This window comes from Acartia tonsa, chromosome 11, assembly GCF_053477335.1.
Source record: "Acartia tonsa isolate MP-2025a chromosome 11, ASM5347733v1, whole genome shotgun sequence".
NCBI classification, from domain to species: domain Eukaryota; kingdom Metazoa; phylum Arthropoda; class Copepoda; order Calanoida; family Acartiidae; genus Acartia; species Acartia tonsa.
Window position 1 is genome coordinate 45,843,676 of NC_137270.1, and position 12,907 is coordinate 45,856,582.

The window sequence follows — 12,907 nt, forward strand, 5'->3', positions numbered from 1 at the left end:
TAAAAAATTCTCATATTGCTCTGATAAGTTTAGAAATGCATTCCCTGACCTCAAAAACCCCTAATTTGACATTTTGAACACGAAATTCGGGCTCTAAATAATTAAATCCCCTTTTTGTTTGATTTGCCCCAATGTGCATTGAATAAATATTTTTGTTTCATCATTTTCCAATTCAGATTCATTTAGGCTAGCCTCAACCAAATTGATAGCCTTTATATAATCATGTATTGTATAATATTTTGCAAATTTTTGACAAAAAATTAAAGATTATTTGATTAAATTCAGTTTTGATAGCCCCAAGGTGCCTAAAGCTTGAGCCAACAAATCTGTATTAAACATTATAATAAATATTGTTCCTATTATACGCAACACTTTTCATATGTGCATAATTATATTTGACTGTTTAATGTAAAAGTAAATAAAATTAGTTGAAATATTTCCTCAAGTTTAAAACCTATTTTTAGCATTTTAATTTTGTTTGTAAAATTTCCAATCTGTAAAATTTAAATATATTTTAGTTTAAACTATTGTATTAAAAAATATATTGTTTTAGAGAAGACAAACTAATAACTAAACAAATGTCTTGTATATTTAGATATTTGACATATTGAATCAAAATTAAAACTAAAGTTACAAAAAAGAACATTTCTTTATTTTACTTGTTTTCTTATCAAAATTTATGCACTATTACATGTTCACAATCATAAATGTACAATATGTGTGAACTCAGGGATCAAGAGGACCTTAGGCTGTTTATTACACTAGTACCCACTGTTTTGTAGTAACATTTTCTTATTCATTGGCTCAACAACTTTGGAGACTTTTATTGAAGTTTGATTGGTTGGTCATTAAGTTGAGTGTACCGAGGTTTTAACAAAGAAGGTGATATTTGTGATGTACATCAATTTGTCTTCCATTGTCTTATCCCTTTAGATCCCTGTTGTGAACTACTTTACACAAATATATACATTTTCCATTGTACACAACATATATAGATATATGTATGAGTGCACTATTTATATTTACATTCAAATACCAATGCACATTGGAATAGTTTTGGGTAATTTGGCATTTTTCTGAAAAAAAACATACTAATGCAAATTGGAGTAGTTTTGGTTAATTTGGCATTTTTCTGAAAAAAAACATACGAATGATGTGTTGGATAAAATATAATTTATAAATTTTAAAAGTGTGTTGCTAAAAAAAATTAAGTTAAAAAATAACAATTTTAAAAAATCTTTTATTGAAATATATCTTCAAACTAGAGCCCTCAAAAGTGAAAAGGGGGGGGGGGTGGTTCAGTTGCTTTAGCGATTAACAAGATCTTTTTGTGAAAAAAAACTGAAAAATATCCTGTTTCTTTTATATAAGGATTATTTGGATCTTTTGGTCCATATTGCCCCACTGTGCGATGCATTTGATTATGTTACAAACATTGAAAAGAACACAGTTGGTCAAATTATATATCTTTTGCTCCATATTGCCCCACTGTGCGATGCATTTGATTAAGTTACAAACATTGACAACACAGTTGGTCAAATTATATATCTTTTGCTCAATATTGTCTCACTGTGCGATGCATTTGATTAAGTTACAAACATTGACAACATAGTTAGTGAAATTAAAAGTGGAAAAAGAACAATGTAAAAAAGTATATCAAAGGAAAGAAACAAATAAAAAGGCCACTACATAGATAGTGAAAGAATAACAAGTTAATATTCTTTCGAATATGGCTTTGAAACCGTTTAATATCTGCTGGAATTGAACTGGTTATCAGACATACAGTAAAGTTATTAATAGCATTGTATAACAGACAATTTTCCATGAATCTTATTATTTTTTTATTTTAATATCCGCGGAAAGCTGTGTATTATACAATGTAATACATAACTATCATAGGATATTTTTATTAATAAAGGAAATGTTTTTTAATCACTAGATATTACTAAGCCGTATATCTTTAATATGATAGTCGAGAAATTCACATTTCTTCAAAAATCGGGGACTAACAATATCTTAAACAGACGGATACTTAGAATTTCAGAGTAGCTTCTCTACTATTATTAAAGAAAGCTTTACATTAGTTTTCCTGACAACCTCAAGACAGATATTCGTTTTTTGTTAGCTTATAACTGATAGGGGGTAAACATAGAGGTTAAGCTAATCTAGCTTTTATTGTCCTTTCCCTCCCTGGGAGAAAAAATAAGAAAATGTTATTATAAAACTTTGGGGACTAGTGTAATAAACAGCCCAATTTACTCTCCCTTCTTCTTTTGGAGAAAGTAGATTAATTGTCTGATAAAATAACATAAATAAATATCAAGTGAATAAAATGAATAAAAGATAAGATAAGGTAATATTGAGGAATTTAACAAGACTGACAACATCCATAAAAGCCAAGTTTGTACAAAAAAATACGTATTGATCTATCCCAAAATTACATAAAGGGTGCTAAAAATGGGAATATTTACATTTAATTAAGACTTTATTATAGATATGCTTCAGTTGTTACATTATACCTAATGGTCCTAGTAATTCATTATGCAAAAAATCAAAATTAATAAAAATGTTTTTTTTTAAATATCTGAAATCATTATGTTCAAAAAAGTCAAAAGAACTTTCTGGTATTAATTATAGAGTTTCTACACTTTTCAAATTGTACATAATTGTTTTTAGAAATTCATATGCAAAGTTTAAAATAGTTAGAACAATTCTAACAAGCCCACATTAACAGTACAGACGAACAAACGGATGACCATAGTTTTAAAATAGCTACGCTTTTTAAAGTATTGCAGCACTGACATAAAAATTTCATTGCAGAGTGCTATTTAATGGTTCCATAGGGGGGAGGGGGTAGGGGAGGAGGGAGAGTCTCCATTTAGAGGCAACATCAATAGGAGGGGGGAGGGGGGACTCCATTTAGAGGCAATATCAATAGGGGGGGGAGGGGGGACTCCATTTGAAGGCAATATCAATCCTTTTTATTGCCTCAGATTATAATTTAATGTGAATTAAAGAAAGAAAATATCTATTTAACTGACTGCTGCACCAGAGTTATATATGGTATTGACTTTTACTTTGGTTGAACATTTTTAAAAGCGAAGCTTTTCTATAATTATTAAAAGCGAAGCTTTTCTATAATTAGGGTCGGTCCGTCCGTACGTCCGTCCGTACGTCCGTAACGGATAGCTTTTTCCGTTAATTTAGCCATGTTAGAATTGTCCTATCGATTTCAAATTTTGCATGGTGATTCCTTTAGTAGTTAGGTACAATTTAGAAAGCGTAGCAACTCTATAATCATTACCAAAATGTCCGTACGTCCATTTTAAACATGTTGATTTTTTTTACTTTTTTAACAACACATTTTTATGTGATCAAATCATCGGATTGATTTGATTTTTGGTATATTGATTCCTGGGACAACAAAGTATAATGTAATGAGCGAAGCAACTCTATAATCAAGCCCTAAAAATGTAAGTATGTCCATAAAAATTATCCTGTATTAAGCAGTTTTACAACAAATTTACTTACAATTTTGCTTTGACTCTTATAAATTTATATTATGATAATTAAGTTCTAACACTATACAAGTGTTAATGTCCGTTTGTCCTACCGTTACAGTGCTTCGCTTTTATGGATGTTGTCATCCTTGTTTCTGTGTGTGTGTGTGTGTGTTTGTGTAAAGGTGTTGCAGTCAGGGATCTAAAGGGATAAGACAATGCCTGATATATTGATGCACATTGTGTACATCCCTAATAATCATACACAAAATTACACCTTCTGTAGATTACAATTAGTTGTTGAAGCATTTGTACATTCAACTTAATGAACCAACCAATCAAAATTGAATAAAAGTCCCCAAAGTTGTTCAGCTAACAAATAAGAAAACGACATTAGAAAACTTTGGGGACTATAGTAATAAACAGCCCAATGTCCCCTCCCTCCCTGTGTTCCAGTTCTCTAATTTACATCAATTTTAAAGTAACCAAAAACTTTTAAAAGGTTTAAAATAAATATAAACATACATATAAGTAAACAAAGTAAAAACATACAAAAAAAATTAGCTTAGTTATTTATTATTTGGAACAGTTATTCATAGTATTTACGACAGCTTTCCGCGGATATCAAAATGAAAATTATGAGATTAAAACCTTTTTAGTTTGTCCCGAGAAGCAGAAGGCTATGGCTAATAAAACTGGTATTAATTTTAAGTTTTTTTAGCATTTTAATATTCGTGCAAAATTGTCTGTAATACGATGCTATACATGAATTTTCATTTTTATCTTAAAATAATGTTTAGGAGCACCGAGACCGCAACTAGAATGGTACATTGACAAGTTAAAGCTGGATTCTAAAACTGAGGTAATTCATAAAAAATAACAGTTTTACACGTTCCCATGAAGAATAGGTTTTAAATGATTTAAAAGTTTTGAGATGTCAAAGTTTACATACACTAGGAAGTTTTAGCGATTTTCATAAAGATTAGGTTTTCAATGTATTTTTTTCTGTGTTTTAAAAAAAATTTAAAATTTTTGATCTGAAATAATTGAGAAAAAATCCTCCATTGAAAAGTTACAATAATGTAAATGTTAATATTTCTAGTGCTCCATGTAAAGTGTATTTTTTCAAATATGTTTAAATGATCTTTAAAAAGTTTATAAAAGCCAATAAAACTATGCAATTTAAAAAAAAGTATGTCAACATCCATCAAAGCAAAATTAAAAATCAGAAATAACAAATAACAATGATATCTATAGAATGCATTTTCATGCTTTTAATACACAAGTAATGGAAACAATTTAACAATATTCTAATAATTAATTCAAAGGCTTATATGATGTAGAAAATTGCTAAAAAAAAAGTAACATGATCAAAATGACGAAGTTTGGTAATCAATGTAAAGTTTCGCATTAAAATATGTTATATGAGGCATCTGACGGTGAAAAATTAAACTAAACTGTTGTTTCAGGAGGAGACAGACCGTGTGTACAGTCATCTAACTGTTAAATCTTTGCCGCGGCATTGGTCTGGCAGAAAATTAATCTGTCAGGTATGCAAATTATTTGCTATCTTTCTATCCTCACATGATAGTAACAGGATGTCCGTATGTCTGTGTGTCTATTTGTAGCTTAATATATTGAACATGGTTCTCCTTTACCGTGAAGTTTCTTTTAGGTCCAGGAAAGGTTTTTAGCTATTTTAGGGGAGAGTACTATTACCCTCCCAAGAGAAATATATTCTAGACAAAAATACTGACCTCCCCACAAATTTTTTCTAAAAATTTTAATAAAGCTTAAATGAAAAGTTAAGTTATTCTCCATACCCCAATTTCACATCCTTTTTTTGTCTGATAATATTCGATCACAATAACCAATGAACCTATTGAGTTTTATTATTTTAAGGAAGTTTTACATTGATCTTGCGATAGTTTTATTCTATTTTATATTGAAATATATTATAGGGATAGCTGTAGGCTATTTCACTGACTTCGAATTCTAGATGTGAAGTCGCTAGTTCTATTATAAATATACAGTTTGTTATGTTAATATTATTTTAATACTCGCGATTTCGCCTCTAGCATCTAGGGGCTTTGTATTCATACGAGCAGAGAAAAGGGTGAAAATTTGTCTAAAATCGTCCCAAGTCTTAAATCTAAAAATCAAACAGTCTAGAACCATCCAAGATCTGTATGAAGCCTACCTGAAAAAGAAAATCCAATAGGATCAGTAGAAATCTTAAGCTACAGACAAAAAACATTACTACATTATATGATGGGATTAGTTCAACTTTATTCATCTATCTACAAAATTTGAATTTAAAGTATAAAATGTTTAAAAAGAAGTTTCCCCTCTAGCTTTATTGACCCTCCCCCTTTTTAAAAACTTTTTTGTGGCTATTCTTTAATCATTTCTGTAGAATATAAGTCATTGTAAGTAATGGGGGGGGGGGGGATGGTTATTGTCTAGAAAGTCTAACAGGTAAATTGCCGTTTAAAAAGTTTAGGATCAAATATGTGTCAACTTATCAACTTTAAATCTCTTTTTTTCACGGTTTTTTTTCATACATGCATTGCATAATGTTTATTTATACATATCTCTAACTGCTGAAGCTAAACGGTTCTTCTCAAAAATCCCCCGCTTCTTAGATTTTTTGTAAAATATTATCTTTTTAAAACTAAAATAAAATAGGGGGTGGGTCGACTTTAACCTCTCAACAACACAAGTGCTCCTAGAGGCCTCTAGGGGGTGTAGTTTTCTAGTTTTCTAAATTGTAAAAAATTGTTTTCTTTCTTTGTCTAACTGTCATGGTTTGTCTTCTTGGAAGGCGAAGCTTTTCTACACTTAGGTCAGGCCGTCTGGACGTCCAAAAGTAATTATCATAGTTCTGGTGTTTTTTTTAGGTATAGGAACTTATTACCAGAACGTCCATTTTAAATATATTTAATTCAATGCTTATTTATATCAATGTTTTACATTATGCTTTAACTTTTTGAATGGTGATTCTTAATACAAAAAGGTATATTATTACAAGCAAAGTATCTTTATAATATTAGGTAATTATATATGCACGTTCTTAATAAGAACCATGTACTCTAATTAAGTGAAAGTTATAGCTGGCTAAAATAACGATCCCCCAACCACTCTCTTTGCCCTATCCCCTTCCTCCTCATTGGATGATTAAACTGACCAATAAATGATGGCCATGTTAGCAACATTATTTAATGACAATTTTTCCCCTGTCAAAATATTTACGTATAACCTACATCCTAATAAGCAGTCTGCATTTCAAAGTGATTTGATGTGCGATTTTCGCTTTTATGTATGTTGTCATCCTTGTTCTTAGAAGATTTTATTTGTTTTCTAATCTTTTCTAAATGCAAAAAAGTTGTCAGTGTGTCAAATATAAATTTTTAATACAAAAATCTCATTTATAAATAAAACTATTATCTAACCTAAAAAAAGAACAAATATATAAAACCCTGAGAAATAAAATCTTTTTTATTTTTAATAGCGAAGCTTTTCTATAATTAAGGCCTGTACGTCCGTCCGTAAATAATGGTTAGAACTTATCGTTAAGTCATTCATGTTATAATTGTACTGTACAATTAAGCTGCTTTTAATACTACAGCCTATAATGTAAGGGTTTGAAAATGAGACATGTTATAGCAATGAATTTGAATACAGGTATTGTGAGAGATTCTCGCATACCCTTATAAAACTTTTCTTGAAGCTGGCTAATATAACCATAAAATCCATTGCCCCAATCATAACTTTACTCCTTCCCCTCCCCTGACAATGGAGGACCGTCTTGACTAATATATGAGGACTATATTATGAACCTGATGTAAAAAATTCTTATGTCACGAATTCTATATCGATTGTTATAGTTATTCTTTTAATTAAAAACCTTAAGGATAGCTATAACAATGAAGTACAACTAAATTATCCAATCATATTAACCCTGCAGGGCCTAAAAATAAAAAGGTTATTATCTTTAGGCGAGTAATACAAACCTAACCACACCTATCAGAAAAGAAGTTGAGCTCAAAATGTTAAGTAAGTGATATTCAACATCTATCTATCTATCTATCTATCTATCTATCTATCTATCTATCTATCTATCTATCTATCTATCTATCTATCTATCTATCTATCTATCTATCTATCTATCTATCTGAGTGTATGATCAATCATACTGTTGAAAACTTTATAAAGTGAAGAATTATTTTTCATTTGTTGGCCCTGTCATTTTAAGCTTGGAATTGTTATTCTGGAAAATAAATTATTAGATCTAGATTTAAAATGTAAAAAGCTGACAAAAAACACAGCAAACTAACTTATTTTTTAAAAAGTTAAAATCAAGAATTTAAATATATTTGAGAAAATAATCAGTAACCTTTTTTGATATCTATATTTTGACTGACAGACCGGTAGTCAAAGTAAACTAAATACTTGATTCCCATTAGTGTAGGGAATATTCTTAATTTATTCGTCTTTCTTAAACAGCAGCTGAGAAAACCACAGTTCCCTAATAACATTAGAGGCTTGCAGACGGACAGACAGACAAAGTGAATTATAAAGGAGCGAAGGAATTGGTCATTAAAACATTTTTTGGGTCATGGAAAGAAAATGAAGTTGCGGGTTACATCGTATTTTTAGGTTGCTTTAGGTTAGGTTAAATGTTAAAAATTATCCGCAGGGTTAGAAAATATGCCCCGCAGGGCTAGAGCCTCCTCCTCTCCCCCGTTAAAAATAGGAGAAAGGCTACTTTAAAACCGCAACTTCGTTTTATTTCCATGATCCCATTTTTTTACTATTGAACTCTGTTCACAATTTCCTTTTCAAGTGTTTTGTTAATTACATGCTGGCTGTATAAGATTAATTATGAAAATATGTCAAAACATAAAAAGTATATTTTCACCTATTCTACTTTGGACCAAAAGACAATTAATCTTAAAAATGAGTTGTATTGCACAGCAATAATACGTTTTTCCAGTATGGCTTTAAAACCGACGAACATCCGGTTGATTATAACTGTTTCTCAGCCATAATAAAAAATCATGTATTGCATAGCGAATTACAGTTTTACACGAAAATTAAAATTAAAATCATGCAATTAAAACCAGATTTGTTCGCCCGGGTCTTTGACCAGACGGGGTTAACAAAACTGGTTTTAATCTTATAATTTAAATTTTCATAATAGCGGAAAGCTGTTTATAAAACGATGCGATAAATAACTATTAAATTGAACTGATACATATAAAGTTTTTCTTTGTAATAGCTAAATTTCGACAAAAATGGAAAAAAAACTTGTTTCATTTCTCTTATCATTTTTGACTAAAAGATATTTATTTTATCATTTTTCTGACTATTTTATTAATGTAAAAGTTGGACTTTTACCATAAATCTATTAATTTTAATATAATTCATGGGTCATAAAGAACAACTCTATATTACAAATTGTATAATTTACAGTCCTAGTCCCCCCCTCTTTCAAATTTTCTTAATAACTATACAAGCGGTTACGCCTCTACAGGTCATTAGGGCCACTCAATGTGAACAATCTGAAGAGAGGGGGGGGGGGGGTTGATTGATTTTTTAGGGGCGATTTCTCTTGGGAGGGTGGTAGTACCTTCCCCAACAATAGTAATACACCAAAGACCAAACAGACAGACAGACAGACAATCATACATCCTGTAATTTCCTTATATTTTAGCGTATCCAAGTTTTACTGAGATTACTGGGCCTGTCAGTGAGCTATCTGCTGGTCATAATTATACATTACAGGTAAAATATACTACATTACATTTATCCATCTATCTATCCATTTATACACCTATCCACTTATCTATCTATCCACTTATCTAAAATTACTGGGCCTGTCAGGGAGCTATCTGCTGGTCTTAATTATACATTACAGGTAATTATACTACCAACCATTTATCTATCTATACATTATTCCATCTGTCCATTTATACATCTATACATTTATCCATATATCCATTTATTTATCCATATATCCATTTATTTATCTATCCATTTATTTATCTATCTATTTGTTTATCTATCCAATTATACATTTAACTCTATCCATCTATCTATTTATCTATTAATCCATCTGTCCATTTATCCTTCTAGCCATCTATCCATTTATTTGTTTATGCATCTATTCATTTATCCATTTGTCCAATTATCCATCTATCCATCTATCCATTTATCCATCTATCCATTTAACCATCTATTTATCTATTCATTTATCCATTTATTCATTTATCCATCTATCCATCTATCCATTTATTTATCTATTCATTTATCCATATATCCATTTATCCATCTATCCATCTATCCATTTATCCATTTATCCATCTATCCATTTATCCATCTATCAATCTATCCATTTACCCATCTATTTATTTATCCACCTATCCATTTATCCATCTATCCATTTATCCATCTATCCATCTATCCATTTATCCATTCATCCATTTATCCCTTTATCCATCTATCCATTTATCCATCTATCCATTTATCCATTCATCCATTTATCCATTTATCCATTTATCCATCTATCCATTTATCCATCCATCCATTAATCCATCTATCCATCTATCCATTTATTAATTTTTCCATGTATCCATTTATCCATCTATCCATTTATCTATCTTTTCCTAACTGAGATTACTGAGCCTGTCAGTGAGCTATCCGCTGGTCATAATTATACTTTACAGGTATTTATCAGGGATCTAAAGAGATAAGACAATGGTCGATAAATTGATGGTCCCCAATAATGACACACAAAATTACTCCATCTGTAGATAAAAATTATTGGTTGAAACGTCTGAACACTGAACTTAGTAAACCAACTAATCATAATTCATTAAAAGCCCCATAGTTGTCCAATCACCCTATGATCTATTCATATATCTATTTATTCCTCTGATGTCATATATCATTTACTATCTATCTATCGTTCTATTCACCTATCTATTATTAAACATAATCTACTAATTATCTATCTATCTTTTTATTCACCATTCCACATAACATCTATCCACGCCATCTTTCCTTGTACGGTTAATAGATCTTTCTCTCATTATAATTGCCTATCCATCTATTTAAACTAGTGTTCAAGCCGATCTGATACTGTTTATCAATAACAAGAAACTAGAAGGTATATAATATCCATCCATCTATCTATCTAGTGTTCAAGCTACGGATCCAAACCTGCAGTCGACTTGATATTGGATATCAATATCAAGAAAGACTAGTTATCTATCTATCTATCTATCTATAACTATATCCATTTATCTATATCTATATATCTATCTATAACTATATCCATCTATCTATCTATCTATCTAGTGTTCAAGCTACGGATCCGAACCAGCAGCCTTCCTCATATGGTATATCAATAACAAGAAAGTCTAGTTATCTCTCTATTTATCTATCTATCTATCTATATATATATCTATCTATATATCTATATATCTAGCTATCTATCTACATATCTACATATCTATCTATAAATATATTCATCTATTTATCTTTCTAGTGTTCAAGCTACGGGTCTGAACCAGCAGCCGATCTGATATGGTATATCAATAACAAGAAAGTTGATCCGGATTCCACAGTAATATTTTAGTAATGGCGAAACTTTTCTATAATTAGGGCTGAACCGTCCGTTCTTACGTGCATTCGTAACGGTTAACTCTTTTAGTTATTTTCGACATGTTAGAATTGTCCTATAGGTTTTAAACTTTGCATAATTATTCTTGAAAAAGGTAGGTTGGAAGTGATTCCAACGACGATTTGGTTCCACGTTGAAGAAGAAATTAAAAATCTTAAATATTTAGGTTTTTTACAACGTATTTACATTAAGTTTTTGCACAGATTTAAAGATAATAGAATATTTCACTTAAATACAATTCTAGATCAAATCCCATGTTGTATAATATCCTTTGATTTCTGACTTTGAGTTTCGCTTATATGGATTTTGTCATCCTTGTTCTAATTGAAAGGCACTCTATTATTTCCCAATAGCCGATAGATTAATTTTCATCATCAATAATGATACACAAAATTAGCCCTTTTGTAATTTTCAATTAGTTATTGAAACCTTTGGACACCTAACCAAATGAGCCAAACAATCAAAATTCAATAATAGTCCTCAAAGTTGAGTCAACGAATAAGAAACCGTTAATATAAAATAAAACTAGTGTTATATGCATCCCAATGTTCAATTTGTTATAATATTTTTATGTAAACTTTATATTTTTTTCCAGATAATCAAAATCGGAAACAACTCTACTTCCCAACTCACCATTCTGCCAACCTCTGGGTAAGATATTCTAGTTTCTCGTGTTCATTCGAATCCGGTGGATAGGAACCGGTTCTCATCCATACGAAAAAAACTATGTCTAGCGTCGTATTATATCCAGTTTTCTACGAATATAGAAATGTACAATCATAAGATTAAAACTAGTTTTTTTAGCCGGTGCCTTCGGCACCACGGGGCTAGAAAAAACTAGTTTTAATCTTATAATTGTACATTCTATATCCGCGGAAAGCCGTTTATAATACGATACGAGAAATAACTATTCCAGTATGGATTCCAAACCAATTCATATCCGTTGGATTAGAACCAGTTCTCAGCACTACTGAATAAGCATGTATAGCATCGTTTTACAGGCAATTTTCCACGAATATTAATATTAAAATCATAAAAAGTATACCTTTTACTACTTTGTGAAGAGAGTGACACTATTCAAGAGTAGGGAAAATTTCTTGGCACGTAAACAGGCGCTACTTATAAACTTTACCTACTACCAAAGGTATATGGTCTCTGCTTCCCCTATCGCATCGTATCATAGACAGCTTTCCGCGGATATTAAAATGACAAATTTTATGATTAACATCAATTTTGTTGGCCCCGAGGAGCTAAAGTCCGGTCTAACAAAACTGGTATTAATTTTATGATTTTTATTTTAATATCCGTTTAAAATATTCTGTACTACGATGCTATACATAATTTTTTAGTTTTGCGAGAACCGGTTTTAATCCAGTGGATATTAATTGGTTTCGAAGCCATACTGGAAAATAATTTCCCATTGTCCTATCTTCTTTCCCCATACTGAAGTATTAAATTATTTATATGTAAATGTGTCTTTTTTTACCCATCAAGTCGCAATTAATTACCAACAATCACATTTTTCATAAAACCAACAAAAGTTGACATTGGCGGCGAGGCTGCTCGATAACTTTGTCTGTCTGCCGGTCATTATCATTGTATGATTGAGAAACGCCTGTTTCACAAGACATTTCCTAAATCAAAAGAAATTATAGGCTTAAAATGATACATACAGAATGATATGAGAGAAATTAATTTTTTTTTCAAAAGATTGATTAAT

At 30.5% G+C, this 12,907-nt stretch overlaps 1 protein-coding gene across 1 annotated transcript in view; it reads left to right on the forward strand.

The window, feature by feature from the left end:
• LOC145331321 (adhesion molecule nephrin-like) overlaps positions 1-12,907 on the forward strand; it is a 78,536-nt gene that overhangs the window by 12,218 nt on the left and 53,411 nt on the right. Inside the window, exons 2-7 of the mRNA XM_080175938.1 lie at positions 4,301-4,362; positions 4,970-5,050; positions 7,499-7,556; positions 9,217-9,287; positions 11,053-11,130; positions 11,783-11,838. Coding sequence (XP_080032064.1) covers positions 4,301-4,362; positions 4,970-5,050; positions 7,499-7,556; positions 9,217-9,287; positions 11,053-11,130; positions 11,783-11,838 — 406 coding nt within the window. The remainder of the gene's footprint in view (positions 1-4,300; positions 4,363-4,969; positions 5,051-7,498; positions 7,557-9,216; positions 9,288-11,052; positions 11,131-11,782; positions 11,839-12,907) is intronic.